General features: G+C 37.8%; 1 protein-coding gene across 4 annotated transcripts; it reads left to right on the forward strand.

Moving 5' to 3' along the window:
- The first annotated feature begins 341 nt into the window (after window positions 1-341).
- ezra (ezrin a) lies at window positions 342-18,015 on the forward strand. 4 transcript variants are annotated; one of them, XM_037746921.1, is made up of 15 exons: window positions 342-394; window positions 800-933; window positions 1,002-1,173; window positions 2,877-2,960; window positions 4,415-4,510; window positions 5,631-5,905; window positions 6,553-6,636; window positions 8,127-8,273; window positions 8,653-8,749; window positions 9,657-9,820; window positions 9,953-10,083; window positions 12,508-12,668; window positions 13,588-13,680; window positions 14,802-15,089; window positions 17,290-18,015. In XM_037746921.1, exons 3-15 carry the CDS (start codon window positions 1,162-1,164, stop codon window positions 17,452-17,454), a joined length of 1,797 nt encoding a protein of 598 aa, XP_037602849.1. In that variant the 5' UTR covers window positions 342-394; window positions 800-933; window positions 1,002-1,161; the 3' UTR covers window positions 17,455-18,015. The 4 variants fall into 4 exon arrangements, with proteins under 4 accessions (XP_037602849.1, XP_037602850.1, XP_037602851.1 ...); XM_037746923.1 differs by having other exon boundaries at window positions 355-394; window positions 800-877; window positions 960-1,173; XM_037746922.1 differs by having other exon boundaries at window positions 800-1,173.
- Window positions 18,016-20,530: the final 2,515 nt, after the last annotated feature.

Below are 20,530 nucleotides of genomic sequence, written 5' to 3' on the forward strand. Positions count from 1 at the left end.
AAGAACAAATTAACTTATAGAATTAGCATACAGAAACATTATTTGATTTGCTTCACAAATAGTCATAGAAAAGTCAAATTAACCACCAACTATCTATTTAGAAAGGGGGAGTGAGCTGACAGACGAGATGCAATAAACAAACTAAACATCAGAACTCATATTCCCTTGAATTAGGTTTTAGTAGGGCTGCCACTAATGATCATTTTCATCATTGACGGTAATGAATCGCTTAATCATGCAGTCTATAACAGCGCCTACCACGTTTCCCAGAACTTGTGGTACTGTCTTCAATTGTCTCTTGTTTTGTCCAAACCCCCAAAATATAAAACTTACAGTAATTAAATGTTGGGGAAAAATCAGAAAATTTACACATTTGAGAAGCTGGAACCAAAAGGTATTTGGCCTTGTTGCTTGATAAATGACTAATTGTTGTCAGAATTTTCTGTCAATTGACTTTTCCATTAATTGCTTCAGCTCTATATTTTAGTATAAAATGTTTTCATTATTGCCATGTAGAATATTTATGTAATTAATAATGAATAATAATTTAATTGAATAAATGAACTGAATTAATTAATAACGACTGAATCTGCAGCTCTGTGAATGTTTACATGATCAGAATCAGTCTATTTGTTTTCTGCCTGATTTTGTTTTTGTACATTTATCATTAAAGTCTGTAAATCTCAAACTTCTCAAGAATTTGTTTCACTTGAGTTTTACCACAGCCTCCCGTCGGGATGTTATCTTGATGTGATCTTTTTATGACAGCTCATGACTCACTCATGTCACCTCCAAACAGGCAACATAAATAGTACCTTCGGGCCTATATAGCCTCGCATGGTCCGATCAAAGGTCATCAGTTCCGGTGCTGAGAGAGGTGATTGTCTTTAGGTGGAGCTGTGCGTCTTTCCCTGCCGGGTGGTCACACTGGAGGTAAGTCTGTCATTTTTGTGTGATAGTAACCAAGTTGAACCTCCCACCTCACTGTGAGTGATCTACAGCCGAGTTCAAAGGACACAAGCCCTGCCCTTGAGTCAGCCAGCGAGAGCGGAGCTGCCTTCTTTATCAGGTGGAGATTCTGCTGTGAGTCGGCCACTGCAGCCTCGGTCAGCCTGGGAAACGTTTTCTTCTGCTGTAGCTCGTCCACCAACCATAGCCAAGATGCCCAAAACAGTAAGACTCTCATGATTTTGTTGACAAGATAATTAAATGCGTCACTGAAATGTCTCTTCCTGGTCCAAGTATGAAAGGGAGGTGGTGGGTTTATAGATTTATCTGTTGAAATGTTTATGTCTAAATACTTGCGGAGAAAGACCATTGATCATAAAACAAATTCAAGGGTCAATCATGTATATTTTTCAAAGTTTTAGTCACATCAAGCTGTTCAAGCTTGGGAGTAATTTCCAAGAGGCACCTTTCTTTCTTGGCATTTATTCATTAACCAAATGTAGAGTTTGACCCATGCTGCACACATTCCTGGCAGAAACTATGCTACTAAAATGCTACTTAATGGCTAGAACTGGGCCTTATGTTGCCTGTGTGATCGTGCATACTTGATAATAATCATGGTAACTACCTTTCGTGACACTGTAGTGATTTGTAAATGTCAAGAGTGACTTTTACCAACAACTCATGACTATGGTTTAACTGCTTTATTCTCCCTTCCTTGATTTTGTATGACAGTCAGCAATAATCAATTTACTATCCAAAACAATAGGAACTCTTATGCATTTATTTGCTGTAAGTCCTAAATGCCCTCGGCAAGAGTTACTTAAGTATTCAGCATCAGTCTGTAGGAGAACTGATAAGAAAGGCCGGCCTGTGCATTACGACTGCAGTTCTGTGCGTATATTGACTCTCCAAGGAGAAAGCCTCTCTTAAGAGGTCATGCTGACGTCTGGCTCCATTTGACTGACGTTAAACTAACTTGAAATCAAACACATTCATGAGTCATGGTAGCAGGTATTGCTTGTGTTGATCTGGAAAATGCTGAATTCCCGGCTTACATTTGAATAGTTAAGCAGTAAAGTAAAAGTTTTGTAGATACCAAAAAGTACAAACATGTAAAAAAACAAACTCTAAAATTGATTGATTGAAATTAATTGCTGCTTCATAATGGCGATTTCAACTGTGATAAGAAAGCATCAGCAGGACGTCAGTTATCTTACGTATGTGATCATGGAAACAGTTGAGAAACACAATGGAGGTTTCATAAATTGATGTTCCAGTTTTTGTTGCCTAAGTTTCAGTGGGTTTATCTTTATGACACCTGGGGTGTGCTCTAGTGTAACTTCATAAAATGATTGTGTAACTGCTACAAGCCCAATTTGGCCTGCAGGTCGGGGTCATGCAGTTGTCATATGTTTGTCGTGCTTTTGTGAAAAATATTAAGAACTACCCTTATTTTCTTTTCGGAAATCCATTCTAGACAGTCAGATTTATGTGCCAGTTTAATTGCTGTTACAAAAGTGGTTGATTGTACTAGCAGTGGTAAAGTCTAAAGGCAACTTGGCAAGCAGGGAGTATTTTGATATTTTAATCTGCGTATGTTCAACCTTGTGGCACCTTGTAAGGGTAGTCCAAAGTCTAATGAGATAGTGAGCAATTATGGTTTATGAACGACCAACTTCACAGCTCCACATTAAGGGAATAATTACTACTGACTTTATTATGTATGCATTTTACTATGTTTCATAATGTGCCCAAATTAAGACAAAATATTTCTGCAAAATTAAAGATGTGGGTTTACAGAAAAAGTATGGGAAATGCAGGGTTGACGGATTCAGATTTTCAGTGAAAACAGCTAAATGCTTGAACTGAATGGAAATAAGAAGTTTATGTGTATCACGTGACTTAATGACCCTTTTTTGCTGCAGGTCAACGTTCGCGTCACCACAATGGACGCAGAGCTGGAGTTTTCCTTCCAGCCCAACACCACAGGGAAGCAGCTCTTTGACCAGGTCTGTATGTTAATATATGAAAAGTATCAGAGGAGTTTACACAAATTTATAGGATTTATCATAGTTGTCTTAGTTGGGAACTTTAGTGTCATTGGTTTCAGTTTTCTTGAACATAAAGTATAGCTGAAGTTCTGTTTATGTCTAACCATAAACTTTACCAGCAAAGTATCTGATTGTAGTAAGTCAGTCAGTACAACCAACCTTATGCTGTTATTTTCAGTAGAGGAAGAAGCATTCTGATATTTTACTTTAGTAAAAGTAGAAATACAACAGTGTAAAAATACCTCATTACAGGTAAAAGTCCTGCATTCAAAATCGTACTTACTGTATATAAACACACAGAAGTATTATCAGCAACTGTATTATACTCAAAGTATCAGAACTTAAAATATTTGTTATGCAGACAAATGGCCTCTGTCATCACTATACTGTTATTATATTATTGGATTATTGTTGCTGCTGCATTAATATGTAGCTTAATCCATAACAATGCATCTTTTATAAGGTGGTCAAATGTTTTGAATGGAAAATCTTCGTCAGCAAAGTAACTAAAGCTGTCAGATAAATGTAGTGGAGCACAATATTTCCCTCTGAAGTGTAGTGGAGTAGAAGTATTAAAAGTACCTCAAAATTCAAGTACAGTACTTGAGTCCATGTACTTTCTGCCACTAGTGTTATTATATCAAAGAGCAGAGGGCAGTTTTTTTAAAAATCAGGTAGAGGAATAGCACTCCCAGGCAGTTCCAGACATCCCCATATTTGAATTATTTATTTACTTCTACTTTATTTAAATGTATCCTGGTGGTATTATAGTTGAAATGATTTGAATAAAATGCATTTTATCTGTAGAAAGGTGAACAGTACGTGCAACTAATTACACATTTCTGTTGTCAAGTGAAATCCACAAAACTCCAATTATGTTGACTTTCTGTCAAAGTCATGTTTTTAACTTCAGATGGATGATTTCATGCCTCTCTTCATGCTGTCTGTCTTATGAAACCCTTTAAAACCCTGTTAGAAAACAAAAAAATGCTCAAACAATGAGGCGGCCTCCTCAGTGCCTGAACAGTTTACTTATTAATGCACTCCACTCACCCACAAGCTAAATTATCAATAACTTGTACTGAAAGGTGACATCACCACCTCACTTCACCTGGAGCTTACTGTGTAATTAATTACCTAAACCTTTGTACCTGAAAGGGAGGCAGCTCTGTGTTAATGGGGTCCTGAGGCTTTAAAGTGTATTTACTACCTCAGCTACTGTTGTAGTTGTTCAGAGTGATATTATCATAAGTGAGACTGATGCACAGTCTGTGCATAATGTTCTGTAAATCACATCTTGACCAAAGGTTGTTTCTTCAGGAGCAGAATATTAGAAGTGAAGAAGAAGAGGAGGTGGAGATTCATTATATTTCCTCTGTTATCATGTGTCCATCTCTCTCTTTGTGTCTAAGGTTGCCAGGACCATCGGACTGCGTGAGATTTGGTATTTTGGGCTGCAGTTTGTCGACGCCAAAGGATTCCTCACCTGGCTGAACTCTGACAAGAAGGTAAATATGTGGTTTCACTGAGTGAGTGTGATGATAACTGACACATTGTTTTGTTCTTCTTCATCATACTCGTCTGGTAACCTGCTGTGTTTCTCTACTCTGCTTTATCGTGCTCTTCTCACAGTAATTGTACCATATTCTACTTTACTATATTGTACTCTAATATATTCTTTAACTTTATCTTACTGGCTAATCCATTGTACTTAATTATATCCTAAAATATTCTAATAATAATGAATGAACTTAATCTTACTTTATTGTTTTAACTATACTCTATTCTACATTTTCTCTACTCCACTCTGTTCTGCTTTTACTGCCTTCTGCTCTCTTTTACCATACTCTACTGCATTGGTTCACAATCTTTTTTTGTCTGCACCCAACAGCCCTATCCGATTAGTTAAAGTACCCTTCATCGACACCAAATGTGTTCATTTGAATGGATTAAACTGGAAGTTATTTAATACTATTACTTATATAAAAGTTGATATTGTTGCATAGTGATCCTGGAATTGTTCATGTTTAGGTTTGGTTTCTTTTACATTTTTTTTACATTAGGTTCAAGGTTCAAGTTAGCTTTTGTATTTCTACCAAAGCCATTTTATGACTTTCAACTATCTATTTCAACCTCCCTGCTTGCTTGCTAAGTGTTTTTTCACAAACTCTCAACTGCAGCACGTGATGTTCAGGTGTTACAACTGACCCAGTTTGGTGGGGTGGGGACAATAAAGAGTGTTTTAACCTACCTCCTGGCAACTCCTGCAAAACCCTATAATTGGGAATAGCTGCTCTACTCTATTTTATTCCAAGATATTCTTTACATCTTAATGTGTATTGGCTTCTGTACTGTACTAAATCCAACTCTTATTTATTCTAATATAGTCACAACTCCCACATTTAACTGTATTCTACCTACTCTATCCTGCTTCCCTCTACTCAACTGTACCATGTTTCAGTCAGTTGTATCCTATTACACTCCATTGTACTATATTCTACTCTATATTATCATACTCTACTTTATTTTCTACTGTACCCTGATGGAATTCTTTCACTTTTTTTCTTCTCTATTCATACTTTATTTCGATGATGTGCTGTACTCTCTTATCACATCTGCTCTGCTCAGGTGATGGTCCAGGATGTGAGGAAGGAGACTCCCCTGCTGTTCAAGCTGAGGGCCAAGTTTTACCCGGAGGATGTGTCCGAGGAGCTGATCCAGGACGTCACCCGGAGGCTTTTCTTCCTTCAGGTGAAGGAGGACATTCTGGGGGAAGAGATCTACTGCCCTCCAGAGTCCGCTGTGCTGCTGGCCTCTTACGCCGTCCAGGCCAAGTACGGAGAGCAAGACAAGTCTGCGCTTCAGCCAGGCTACCTGTCCTCCGAGCGCCTACTGCCCAAGAAGTGAGTGTGAGTTGGTCAGAGAATCTGTGAGCTGTGTTGTAGCTGGTTTTCATTTCTTTGGTATTTACTTTTCTGCACGGGAAAAAAAACAAAACATTTCAATCCCTGAAAGTGCAATGAATGCAGCAGCAAACAAACATCCAATAAATTGGAGTAGAGAGAAAAAAACACTGTTAATCACACCGCTAAAAAACAATCTATACGCTTAAAAACTATGTGTGGAATTGGTAATAAATATATTGATCAATTAATATAGATATTCAAGAAACACAAAGTAATGAAGCCGTTCAAAACAGGATATGTCTGACATGTTTATAGCTCTGTGATAGATGATGAAACAGAGGAGTGATGGTGTAATCCCTGCAGAACCTTTTGTATGAGCTCTCCAGACTTTAACTATATGTGAAATTAGTTAATGAAGCACCAATTGTATGAAAGCACTGTTTTATGTCTGAGAAGCAATTTTTGTTGGATAGCTCCCTCAATGACTCCATTCTGAACCCATGTACTATTACATACTCCCAATTGGCAACAAGAGATATTACAAGACACGACAATGCGGCATGTGTTTGATTTAGCTCTGTAGGTACACACAGACTGTTTACATTTTCATCAGTGGGTTGCTGATAACTGGTCTCTCCCCTCAGAGTGCTGGTACAACACAAGCTGTCCAAGGAACAGTGGGAGGAGAGGATCCAGGTTTGGCATGAGGAGCACAGATCGATGCTGAAGTAAGTGATAAAGACTCCTCCTGAAAAATGACTCTTCCGTGTATTTATATTAATTTTAAAGCAAGACTATGTAACTTTTTAAAGAAGGAATAACTCAAATGAAAAGTTGAATTCATGGGCAATAATCAGCCTCAAAAAATGTTTGGGTTGGAGCGCTTCCTGGACTCATATAAAGTTTGCTTGCCTTTATTGTCATGGTGTTTCAGCAACAAGCCCTCCTCAGGGAGTCAAACAGATCTCATGGAACAAGTGGACATTTTATAATGGTATTCCACCAACAGGAATCTTCCACTTGGCCTCGAGAGGGTGTAGACATATAAAATCCCCAGTAGATGGCGTCATTTGTCCCACAATATTTATCATAGCTGAATTAACGAGCAACATAGTAAATACAAACAATGGCATGTAATGAAATGGTTACACAGAGAACAAATAAACGCTTACAAAGACAAATAAATGTTTACAGAAAAGCAGTAAAATCTAGGTCCTCATTTAGGCCTGGGTGTTTAGTAACCTGTAATTTGTCGATCCAAAAGGCTTCCCGTTGGTTAATTTTCTGTCACCTTTTCGTATAGAATAAAACAGCCTCACTTGGTCTGGTATGACCAGTAGATTAGACAGATGTTGCTTTATTACTCAGTCAGTTTGCTGACTTTCTGACTCTTCTCTACTTGTGTTAATATTAACACTTCGGTGAACCTTTATTTGACTTAAAACAAAAAGTAAACACTCAATTCAATGTGTCCTTATCCTGTAGTTGCCACTTCTGCCTGCCATTGCACAAAAGTTAAATCCTCTCACTTTAAAGGTCGGGGTTTGATAACATTTTACGTAATTCAAATGTATCTGTTATATTTTTTGACTTTTTGTTTATTAAGCAAGAACACATTTATTTATTACACCAGATATAGATAAGTGTAAATTTGCATCTGCAGTCTCTGGGTAGAGGCAAAGAGTGATGTGCAGGTTGACGTAGTAATTGATTTAATAACAAAAGATAATTTGGTGAATTAAAACATTGCAAGTAGAAATGCAGTATTGAATCTATTTAGTGAATGTGTACCTTTGCTTTAGACATTTGTAAATATCAAAAGGTTAATACTTAACAACAAAAACAAAAAGACTGGCATGCAAAGAACAAAAAAATCCAAATTTCCCAGACATATTAAATATTTGCTATTCAACTAACTGACTACATACAATGCATGTGTTGTAAATGTCACTTTGCAAGTTAAAAAAAGAGAGAAGATGACCAATTCAATGATAAATTTGTGTATTTTACCAACTTGGATTAAGATCTAAATAGAGCTGGTTATAGGAAGCCAACCCTACTTATGGTGTTAGTCAGAGAACCTGAAAAGAATTAACTCTTTTGTCTCAACTATTTGAGTAAAAGATAAATTAATTAATTGAATAGAAAATTAGATCATAAACTGATGAAATCTGTGTGTATTCTTCCATGTTTCCACCTGTCTGTTTGACCTGAACAGGGAAGAGGCCATGCTTGAGTACCTGAAGATCTCTCAGGACCTGGAAATGTATGGCGTGAACTTCTTTGAGATCAAGAACAAGAAGGGCTCAGACCTGTGGCTGGGAGTCGACGCTCTGGGACTGAACATCTATGAGAAGGACGACAAGTAAGTCACTGAATCAGTGACTTAATTCACTGGTTATGTCATACTTATTAACATATCTCTTATCATCATAAGTGTAATGTTTATTGATTTGATGACATACAGTTATAGAAGGGAGGGCAACACACGAGCAGTCATCGACCTCTGCTACCTTCCCTTCCAGCCAGTCAAGTTTTAAATAACAGTTGACCGCATGGCTGTTGTTTTTAAGAGGCCATTGACCGAATTCTCTTGATTCTACTACAACTTGAACACTGGCATTTTGCTCCAGTGTTCAGTGAAAAGAGTTTTCTGTCTGTGAAGATTCTATAAAAAACAAAACTCCAACTTTTTAAACATCAAGTTGAGTTTGTCTGATCACCCATTTGTCTCCATCCTCCAGGCTGTCTCCAAAGATTGGATTCCCGTGGAGTGAAATTAGAAACATTTCTTTCAACGACAAGAAATTCATCATCAAGCCCATAGATAAGAAAGCTCCTGTAAGTATTTTACAAGTCTTCAATCCTCAGTAGCATCTCACGTGTGTGTAAATGCGTAAAGATAAGTTAGATGCAGACTTGCACCATGAAGCAACATGAATGTGGTGCACGTTTACAGAAAAAGAATGGGATTAAAGTAATCTTATTGAAAATGCACGTATGAAATCATTTTAGTTAAACTTGTATGTACTTTGACTAGTATCCGTGCAAACACAATAAACTCTGGCACATTTTAAGTTTAAATTCAAATACTACTAACAAAATATACCTTTCATTCATAATCACATCCTTGATATGAAGGAAATTAAATATAAACCTTGAGGAAGTTTTTTTGTCAAATAAATGTGGAATAAACTTTGATTTAAAAATTTTAGTGAGAGAGTTAACGCATTAACGTAAACGCTACTAATTTCTTTAATGTATTAACGCAATCAATCTTTCAGAGGGTGTAGCAAGCTCACTTTTATAGATTTAAGTAAAGTCACTTGCATCATATGAAACTAAAAAATCTAAGGAATTCATTGGTACCAACCATGTCATACCGGTTTGTCAGCAAGGAGGTTAAACAACGCTGACACTGACAGCTGTTGTTGTCTGTTGGGCTGCAGTTTGCCATGTTATGATTTGAGCATATTTGTTATGCTAAATGCAGTACCTGTGAGGGTTTCTGGACAATATTTGTCATTGTTTTGTGTTGTTAATTGATTTCCAATAATAAATATGTATATACTTTTGCATAAAGAAAGCATTGTGGCTCACTCCCATGCTGATAAGAGTATTAAATACTCGATCAGATAAAAAATGTGCAATTAATTTGCGATTAAGTATTTTAATCGATTGACAGCCCTAATTAATAAATATAACCCCAACTATACAGACCTTGACATGATGTTTTCTTTCCCTCAAGGATTTCATATTCTACGCTCCCCGACTGCGAGTCAACAAACGCATCCTGCAGCTGTGCATGGGCAACCATGAGCTGTACATGCGCCGCCGCCACACCGACACCATCGAGGTTCAGCAGATGAAGGCTCAGGCCAAAGAGGAGAGGCTGCACAAAAAGATGGAGCGGTATAGAGCGGGGGAAGGGTTATCAAGTTAAAAAGTCACTTGTGTTACTGTCATGGTCTCTCAGCAGTAGCATTTGAATTTTCAGGCTGTGTTTAATATGTATGATCAGCCTTTTGTTCTCGTGTTCTGCAGGGATCAGCTGGAGAGTGAGAAGAAGAAGAGGGAGGCCATCGAGAAAGAGAAGGAGCAGATGGAGAGAGAAAAGCAGGACCTGATGATGAAGCTCTACCAGTTTGAAGAGACAACCAAGAGAGCAGAGAGAGGTGAGACAGAGACACTTAAAGGACCAGTGTGTAACAATTTGGGGGATCTATTGGCAGAAATGTATTATAATATTAATAAGTATGTTTTCATTAGTGTATAATCACCTGATAATAAGAATTGTTGTGTTTTCGTTACCTTAAAATGAGCCCTTCATATCTACATAGGGAGCGAGTCCTCTTCACGGAGTCCGCCATGTTGCTCCGGCATGTTTCTACAGTAGCCCAGAACGGACAAACCAAACACTTAACTTTTCCTTCTTGGACCGGTGTTGATAACGTTACCGGCTCCCGTCGCCGCAACTCTCTCTTTCTCTCTTGCTTCACCACTCACTTCCCACCTTCACACACGCTCTACGCACTGTCTCTGCTCCAAATGGCTCTAGAGAGGGCAATTAGCGTTTTTGCTTTGGCCACCAGTTGGTTGTAATCTCCTCACCTCACCGCTAGAAACCGCCAGATCCTACACACTGGACATTTAACTCTTGATCATATTATGCTACAGGAAAAAAACACAAAGTAAATCAACATTATAATTTATGTTGTGTTGTATTGTACATTTCAAACCTAAACACGCAAAATGGCTTTACTGCCCCCTTCTGTTTATTTGCTTGAAATACATCTCAGTTTTTACATTAACAAGACATATATGTCTGGACCGTGTACGGTCAGTCTGTGAATTTGTGGCTAAATTGTTATATAAATAGTCAGTGGTCATGTCTATAATGTTAAATCCAGCGGTACATGTCCACCAGGTCCGGCGAGGACACTTGGGGACACGCTGCTCCACTCAATTGGCCGTTCAAGCGGTGACGTACCCTCTCGTTGAATGATTGGTCCCTGTTTTTCTGCTCGCCGTTTCAAACAGGAAACAACATGGTGGCCTGCACATGAACTTCCTGTTATTCCGTCTAAACAATCCACCAAGATCTGAAAACATTTTAAGCGACAAATAGGCTATGTCACTGCTGAGAAGTAAGTCTCAAACTTGTGATGTCATAGGGTATAATGTCTGGAGCTGCTCCATAGACAATGAATGGGGAGACTGATTTTGAGTTTTTAAATTTTTATAAACAAATTTATTCTATTTTTGGTGTTCTCAGTTGTGAAACAGAAGCAATATGTAATTGAGTGTTACTATAAAACAAAAGAGGATGCAGCTTCCTGCACTAGAAAATGGCAGCAACTTGAATTCAGCAGACGAAGAAAATGCTCAAAAAACAGTCACAAGCTGCAAGATGGTCTGATTTGGGAAACACTCTTGCTCATATGCTTTAAATCAAAGATTTCCAACCAATCTAGGTGTTGAAGAAGAGTAATTATACGCACATCACGTAGGTGCAAGGCTATCAATACAGCGTCAATAAGGAAAAAGGTAACGTCCCCAGAACTAGACTGAAAAACAGAGGCGACTGAGACTTTGCAAGAATTTACCTTTTCATATTGAAACAGCTCAGACCACAGAATCATTTAAGTTGCTGCTGAAGTCTCACCTCTTCTCGCTGACCTTTGATTAACTTTATCTTCTTTCACTGCTGTTATGTGCACATTATGTTTATTGATTTAACTCTGTTCTTATTGTTGCTTGCTTTGTATACATTTTTATTATGTACATGTTCAGCACTTTAGTCAAGTTTAGTTTTAAACATGCTATATAAATAAAGTTTGACTTGACTACTCCATGCCACTACTTGGATCTTCGTCAGGTCAGAATGTTTGAAAAGTGGAAACCACACCCCATATTTATACATCATGCACAACGATAGGCAAACAAGCGCTATGATGGCAGGTGTAGTTCATCCAAAAAACCCCGGGTGATAAAACATCCACAAACTATTACCAATGCAATAAAGTACATAAAAACAGTAATACAAAAAACATTTTTTTAAATATCAAACATATTTTATTTATAAACATTATGTTATATTCATCATCACGTATATCAAAAACTACATCACCTACGTTCAAAGTTAGAGGAAAAAAAGGTAAGAAATAATATTGTGCAGAAATTGGGTCTAAACAACCTAGGTGTCCCAAAATAGGTCCCTGAAAAATCAAAAAGGTTCCTCAGATGATAAAAAATCTAATATCATTTCTTTTTTTCTGACTTTTCACGCTTTTTTTTTTCTTGTGAAATACTGCATTTTTTACTTCCTTAGGACTTTAAAAATCATTCAAATTTAACAACAACCTGAGAAGAAGAAAGTCACTCACTGCTCACAACTCTTATCATGACGGGTCACAAGTAGATCCTGGTTCATTTTAAGAGTCCATAGGCCAAAAAGGTCATGAACCACTGCCTTTAGTAATACAAATGTATTATTTCACAGATTTATAATTGCACCAGAATGCCGCAAAAATCCGAGTAGTGAATTTTTTCACCGCATAGAATAATTTTCTTGTGTGTTCGCTGACTTTGTCCTGTAGAGCTTCAGGAGCAGCTGGACAGGGCCGTGAGGCTGGAGGAGGAGAGGAGGAGGGTGGAGCAGGAGGCGGCCCGGCTGGAGGCTGAGAGGATGGAGGCCATAATAGCCAAGGAGGAGCTGGCCAGGCAAGCTGAGGACCAGATCAGGAGCCAGGAGCAGCTGGTGAGTACACGGTGCAAGAAGTGCTCAAATCCTTCACGTGAGAAAAAGTCGTGATAGAAAAACACTCATTACACATACAAAGCTCCTACATTCAGGATAAACACATATTAACTGTTTTGATAGCAGTTTGCACTAATGCATCCTTTGGTTTGGGGGATTTTCCTGCTTAACTGGGATTTAGTTTCTCTTGCAGTGTGAGAAAATTCTTTGAGACTCTCTCTCACTTTAAAACTCTTTAGAAAATGTCAAATACTCATTAGGTCATTGAGCTGAAACAAGGCCACTTTTATGTTTTTATAATATTTTATGAGCTTATTGGAAGTTAAAGGTCCAGTGTGTAGGATCTGGTGGTATCTAGCGGTGAGGTGAGGAGATTGCAACCAACTGAAGCTTCTCCCGTGTGCCAGGCGTGTTGGAGAGTGCGGTGGCAGACATGAAAACGCTAATGGCCCTCTCTAGAGACATTAGGAGCAGAGCCAGTGCGTAGAGTGTGTGTGTACGTGGGAAGTGAGTGGGAGCAAGAGAGAGAGAGCGGCGTCGACGGGAGCGAGTAACAATATCGACTCCGGTCCAAGCAGGAAAAGTTAACAGAGTTTGTTTTTTATTCCATTTCTACCAATAGATCCCCCTAAATGTTACACACTATTCCTCTAAATGTGTAAAGTCAGTACAGCTGTCAGGTAAATTCATTGGAATTAGAAGTACTACATTTATTTATTCACTTCACGTTTAAACTATTATCAAACAACTATTAACTAACTAATTATCAGATAAATGGTTAATCCAGTCGTGGGTTTTTTTTTTTTGTTTATCCATTCATAAAATGGCGCCGCGTCAAGGTAATTGAGGTTACCGAGGTAATCAGGTGTCTGTTCTTGGGCTTTTTAACGACAATGTCGGTTTGTGCCTCCTCCCTCAGGCCGCAGAGCTGGCCGAGTACAGCGCCAAGATCTCTCTGCTGGAGGAGATCAAGAGAGTGAAGGAGGAAGAGGCTGAGACATGGCACAGCAAGGTGAGTTCCCAACACGCGATCAAATGATGTACCTTTACAGAATTACCAGGAAAATGTCAGAACATACTATTTCCTGTCACCTCTTCAGCTGTTTGTTTTTTTTTGTGATCACAAGCTTCTTTTTTTATGTCACCTATGCAATATGCATTTTTTTTCTTTATCTTGTGTGTTTTATCATTTATGTCAGTACAAAAAAAAGATGGGGTATATTTAAGGCCAGAGCAAATTGTGCAACACTTTATTTTAATTCCCTCTATTTAGCATTAATAAGCATTATATTAATACTTAAAGGTGCAGCGTGTAGGATTTGGTGTCATCTAGCAGTGAAGTTGCAGATTGCAACCAACTCAAACTTCTGCTGTGTGACAAGCGTGTAGGAGAACTACCGTGGCCGAAGTGAAAGCGTGAATGTCCCTCTCTAGAGCCAGTGTTTGGTTTGTCCGTTCTGGGCTACTGTAGAAAACATGGCGGTCGGCTCCGTGAAGAGGACCCGCTCCGTATGTAGCTATAAGATAAGATAAGATGAGATATTCCTTTATTATTCCTGCAGTGGGGACATTTGAAGTGTACAGCAGCAAAGGGGATAGTGCAGAAACAAGAAGTAAAAAAAAAAGAAGCAAGATACAACACAGTAAAAAAAGCAAAAGTGAAACAAAATAAGAACAATTTAAATAGAAGGAAATATAAAAATAGGAACAATATAAACAAGGGGAAATATTAAAAAATCAAGTGGAAAAACACAGACGGCTCTTTTTGTTTTTTTATCTTCATCTCATCTGATCATTCCAACACAGATATTTTCACAATGACATGGCCATCTGGAATGAAGCTGTGAGTGAGAGTGTTGTGAAAATTGTCGGCATACGCTGCTTTGTTTCATGTACATATCATAAAAACGGCTTGTATATCCTCAGTCCTTCTTGAATAAATAAATCAAACCAACATCCATTAATGGAAAAGATGAAGACAGGTCCAAGTCGTCATAAAACTGTTTTTCAAAAGCGAAATTAAGACCTGAGATCAGAGTCCAGCTCTGCCTGCTAGTTTCATTTGTCCATAAACTGGTCAGAGTCATACTGATACTTAACACGTGTAAACTAAACCTCTCCTCTTCATCCCAGGTTATGGAAGTGGAGGAGAACCTGATCAAGACGAAGGAGGAGCTGCACAATGTGATGAGCTCTGCTAACTCAGCTCCTGTCGTAGCTCCTGTCGTAGCTCCTGTCATAGCTCCTGCTTCCTCCTCCTCCTCCTCCTCCTCCTCGGACAGCGAGAGTGACCACGAGCACAGTGAAGAGAATAGCACCTACAGCGCCGAGCTGCCGACGGCGGACATCAACGACCACCACCAGGAGGAAGAGCGACTCACCGAGGCCGAGAAGAACCAGCGCCTGCAGAAGCAGCTGAAGGTGAGTTCAGGGTCCCAGGATACAACCCAAATATAACGAGCTAATTTCAGCTGCTTTTATTTTTTTACATATTTCTTGTAGTTTTGCTACATCCTTAAGAAAGAGCTGTTCAAACTGGTCAATCACAGTTTAGCTAAATTGTTATATCTCTTGGAAAAATGCACACATCACACTTGTGTAAGTAGTATATTAAACCATGATAGTAAGTGATACAATTATTTTAATTAAAATTTGGGGGAAAAAACAGACATACCAAAACACTTCAACTACTGTATATCTTTAAAAACTGGTTATGTTCCTTATATTCTTAGGTCCAGTTTTGTAACTCTATGATATATTTTTCATATTCCTACACATATGTGGCTAAATGTAGAGAAATATATAGAAAATACAAATGTTTAGTAGCTTAAAATGTTTTTAGTTATCTAAGGACTAACGGGAAACAAAGAGATAAGGCCTCCATCTGTCCTCAGCATTTTGCACGGATACTCAACAATCAAACAAACAAAGAAAAAATAATCAGACAGACTGTCAGTCAACCAGGAAGTATTGCAGACAGGTTGTGTTTTGACTGTTAATCCTCATATGAGACCTACAGCCGAGTAACAAGTATAGAGTTACAAGGTGTATGTAACATAATATTCCCGCGTTCTGCGAGGTAAAATGACTGTTTTTGTGAATGGAGTCTGATGTATTTCAATTGAGCAATATAAAAAAAGCTGTCTGATGGTCAGGTAAAGCGGCCGTGGACGGGAGCAACAGAAAAGCATATTTTAGCCACCTAAAAAAAATCAATATCAGTTTAAGTGTACGCTTTATTTAGAATATTTTCACCGCTTTACCTCGCTGTCAGACAGCCCTTTCCAAAGGGGAACTGAAGCTATTACATTGCTCTATTCAAAGCCACCAGACTCCATTCAAAGAAACAGTAATTGTACCTCACAGAACACTGGAGTTGCTGGTCTACCGTTGCCTCGATCGGTTAGTTTGTGTGTGTTATTGTGTGACTTTCGGATCCGAACTAACGTGGCGTCCACACAGTAGTACAATGCTTTGCTTCTGTGCTGGTAATCCTGTCTGCTTCTCCAAACTGGGAGCCTGCTAACTGGCATTAGAGTACTTTAGGTAATTGTGGATAAGAATATAGGCTATGTAACTTGTAGTGTCATCATGCAGAAACCTATGTCAGGTCACGTGGGTAAAAGTTTTTAGAAGGGTTTGGGAAAAAAGCATTTTGACGCTAAAAAAAATACATACTTGGACCAAAATTTGAATGTTTGGATTTGAATACAGAAGGAACATCACTGGGAAGCTACAGAATGATATAAAAACCTCAAAAAATAATGGACCCGCCCTTTAAGTCACTATCTGTCGCCTCACGGCTCACTCTGCTACTGCTGTACTGTTGTTATTATGCTGCCACTTAAGGCACAATGCTGCTTACGGTGCATTTGACAAGTGCAATTGAGGCCATTTGGCTAAATGTTCTCCCCTCAGACTTACGTCACTTTTTACTATTTATGACTATTTATTATGTATTTTTGACTATTTATTATGTGTTTTATTTGTTATAGTTGATTTTTATTGCTTTTTAAATTATTATTGTATATTAGTGCTTTCTTATTGCGGGACCTAAGTACTATATTTCGTCCCATTTCATATACAAACATGTTCTGGAATGACAATAAAAACTTCCTTGATCCTTGACTGATGAAAGCCTTTGCAGTTGCTGTATTATGAACTGGGTGTCTGTGGAGACATTCCCAGGAAAATTCACAAGCAGTGCTGTTTGTATCTCTGAAATGTGAGATCCAAAAACACGCCTACGAGTTCCTCAGTTTTCAGTTATCTAACTTGTGAAAGAGAATTTTCTGTTAGTCGACCAGGAAGTATTGCAGCCACCAGACAGGTTGTGTTGCAACTGTTAAACCTCACACGGGACCCACAGCTGAGTACCAAGTATAGAGTTACAAGAGGAAGCTTATTCTCTGGAAAACTGAGTGAGTCATTCTGAAAAAATTCATTCTGGGACATTTGAGGAAATCATTAACTGATAGAGAAGTAGTTAATGAAAGTCTTGTAGTGTACTGGAAACAACTGGAAGAAATGTACCAATGTGAGACTAATCTAAATGTCTCTCTTGTAAAGTGGATATATTGTAAAACTCTGGTTTAATAAGTGAAATGTCTTCCCTCCACAGGCCCTGAGCTCAGAGCTGGCAGAAGCCCGAGACGACAAGAAGAAGACCCAGAACGACATGCTCCACGACGAGAACGTCAGAGTCGGCCGCGACAAGTACAAGACCCTGCGTCAGATCCGTATGGGCAACACCAAGCAGAGGATTGATGAGTTTGAGGCCTTGTAGAAAACCTCAGAGAGCTGAAGATCTCTCCCACTTACCTCATGAAGGCCCCGTTCAGCTATGCTTTTTTTAATTGAAGTGTGATGTAATTGCAGCCACACCTGATTTTTAAAGACCCAGAAAAGCATGAAGCTGATCTGTGTACAAGTACCTCCATGGGTTTTATTTTATCGGTTTAACTTTTGCTTGAAAAGCATCATTTTGTTTTTTTCTTTGTAGCACTCAAACATCTCCAGTGTGCTGTTTATCCCCATTAAAACATTCAAACATAGAACGCTAGTGTGTTCCTCATATACTGTATGAACAAATTACATTATGTTATGATAAACGATCAAAAATTGTAGTTTTTTGCAGTTTTATTAATATACCAAAAAGAAGTGGTTTAATTTAGATTTATTTAATGAATGCCTCATAGAACTGCTACTTATGATTATTTTTCTTATTGATTCATGTATTGATAATTTTTCGATTATTACGTCATGTCTTTATGTTGCTTGTTTTGTCCAACCAACAGTCCAAAACCCAAGGCATATTAAATTTGTAAAAACATAAATTGGAAACAAACAGCAAATTCTCGCATTTGTGACCGTGCTCTTACTCTTAAAGAAGCCATGTTGTATTTAAAAAGAAATTGAAGCCGCCAGAGCCTCTGAGATCCCGATGTGCAGCCTCTAGTATGAGTCAAGCGCCAAAAAACACTGGCTCCTACATTTCCCATAATGCAACTCAATAGACTTTCAAACTCAGCACCTCCCCTCTGTAATGCCAAAGAACATATATTGCCAAGAAGTGAAAGTCAATTGTACAATCCAAAAAAAACACCATGGTTTTGTCTCTTTGCTTCTATACTGTTTATACTTCTGTTATAAATAAATGTGTAGTCGAAAACCCAAATAACCCTGATGACATCACTATGACATCATCAGGTTTATTTTTTTTCAAAATCAAAGGCTCCTTCAGAGACACAGAAGACATTAATAGCTACAACCTCATGATTAAAATCATCGTAGTGATCCTTTAACATTCAGGCAGAAAAGAAATTGAAGACAGTTTAACCCTCTGATATTAAACTTTATGTATAATATCTCAAATATTTGGTACATTGTCCTTCTTTTTCCTTTTCTTTTTAAATAATCCTACTCCTTTGTTTTCTCTGTGTGTGTGTGACAAAGGTTGCGTGTTGGAGCTGAAGAATCCTGCCACCTGCTCACCTGCCTTTAAAAGGGATGTGGCTTTTAAATATTTGCTCAGGGAAAACGATGGTTATCATTAGGTTGCCAGACAACTTGTGAAGCCAGTAGAGCCACTCTGTTTAAATAGCCACTGGACAATGAACCCGTGAATCATATACACACACCAGTCTTTATTATTTGGCGATGTTAGGGGACTAGTTGTTTGGAGGCTCAGCGTGTCACATTTTGGGGAGAAAAACTGGTTTATTTTGGCCTCAGGTAGGAAAGGTGCGTGTGTGTGTTGGCGCGTAAAAACCAACCTGGAAAGTGAGCACATTGTTTTGCTGACAGTCTGTGGGACTACCTGTTGTTTCTTTTCTACAAATAGTCCAAATACAGTAGCAACCCAACTGTGATGTGGGGGTGGTGCTGAGAGAACAGCTCCGTCTCAAAAATATAATCAATAAATAAATGAAGAAAAAAATACATAAATAAACAAATAAATTAAGATAAAAAAGAAGACATAAAAAATATAATCAACAAATAAATTAAGATAAATCTTTATTGATCCCTGTAGTAAGTGCAATTTTGAGGTACGTGTACTTGAATATTTTCTGCTACTTTTCATTTTCTGCTACTTTATACTCCCCTACATTTCAGAGGCAAACATTGTACTTAAGTTACTAGTTACTTTGCAGATTGAGATAAATAATACAAAATATAGTCAACAAATAAATTAAGATAAAAATTAAATAAAAAAATATAATGAACAAATACATTTATATAAAAAAGAAAATAAAAAAATATAATCAACAAATAAATTAAGATAAATCTTTATTGATCCCTGTACTTAGAAATAAATTAATAAAACAAATAAATTCTGATGTGATATTATTGGTTAAGATAAAAAAATGTTTTGATCCCTGGGGGGAATTCACAAGCCCAGAAGTAGGCAAAATAAAATAATTAAAATTAGCGCCACAATTACCAGTAATGTACACATTAATGCATTGACAATTATAATCCAATAATATAACACATTATTCTGAAATTAGCCATTCTGCATCATGATAACTTTTGGTACTTTAAAGGTCCTATATCGTGTTCATTTTCAGGTTCATACTTGTATTTTGTGTTTCTACTAGAACATGTTTACTTGTGTTATCTTAAAAAAAAACTTTATTCTCCTCGTACTGTCGGCCTGAATATGCCTGTATTTACCCTCTGTCTGAAACGCTCCGTTTTAGCGCATTTTGACGAAATTGCAACAGAATTGCGTTGCTAAGCAACAGCTTGGGTCCATATGTACTTCCTGTCAGCTGATGTCATTCACATACACTGCAACCAGGAATAAACCGGGAAACATTTAGAATGTTAACGTTTAAATCTGTGTAAAGGGTCTAAATATTGTATATTTGTGACATCACAAATGGACAGAAATCCCGACAGCTTGTTTCAAACGCACAGTTTCTGATTACGGGCTGTGTTTATTCCCTGAGGATTGAGCGTTTCGATACTTTCATAGTATTTATATAGGACTCAAGCCTGCTTTATAATAAAAAACAACACTTTTTTATAATATGGGACCTTTAAATATATTTTGATGCTTTGCACTTTTACTTTACCTTATAAAAACAATCAATGCAAAAGGCAATTTTCTCTTTGATGGTTTGATGGGTCTTTCCGGTGTTTTTTTCTGCAGAATCTAAATATAAGTCGGTGACAAATAGTCCAAATACAGTAGCAACCCAACTGTGATGTGGGGGTGGTGCTGAGAGAACACCTCCAAGTCTCATATCTTTATTGATCCCTGTACTTAAATAAATTAATAAAACAAATAAATTCTGATGTAATATTATTGGTTAAGATAAAATATTTTTGATCCCAGGGGGAATTCACAATCCCTG

Source organism: Sebastes umbrosus, chromosome 16 (assembly GCF_015220745.1).
Source record: "Sebastes umbrosus isolate fSebUmb1 chromosome 16, fSebUmb1.pri, whole genome shotgun sequence".
In the NCBI taxonomy this organism is placed as follows: domain Eukaryota; kingdom Metazoa; phylum Chordata; class Actinopteri; order Perciformes; family Sebastidae; genus Sebastes; species Sebastes umbrosus.

What these genes read in the sequence shown, in the direction of transcription:
- ezra (XM_037746922.1), top strand. An exon ending in CTGCACAAAAAGATGGAGCG is followed by an intron (nt 9,821 to 9,952) that starts GTATAGAGCGGG and finishes CGTGTTCTGCAG; the next exon opens with GGATCAGCTGGAGAGTGAGA. An exon ending in AACCAAGAGAGCAGAGAGAG is followed by an intron (nt 10,084 to 12,507) that starts GTGAGACAGAGA and finishes TTTGTCCTGTAG; the next exon opens with AGCTTCAGGAGCAGCTGGAC.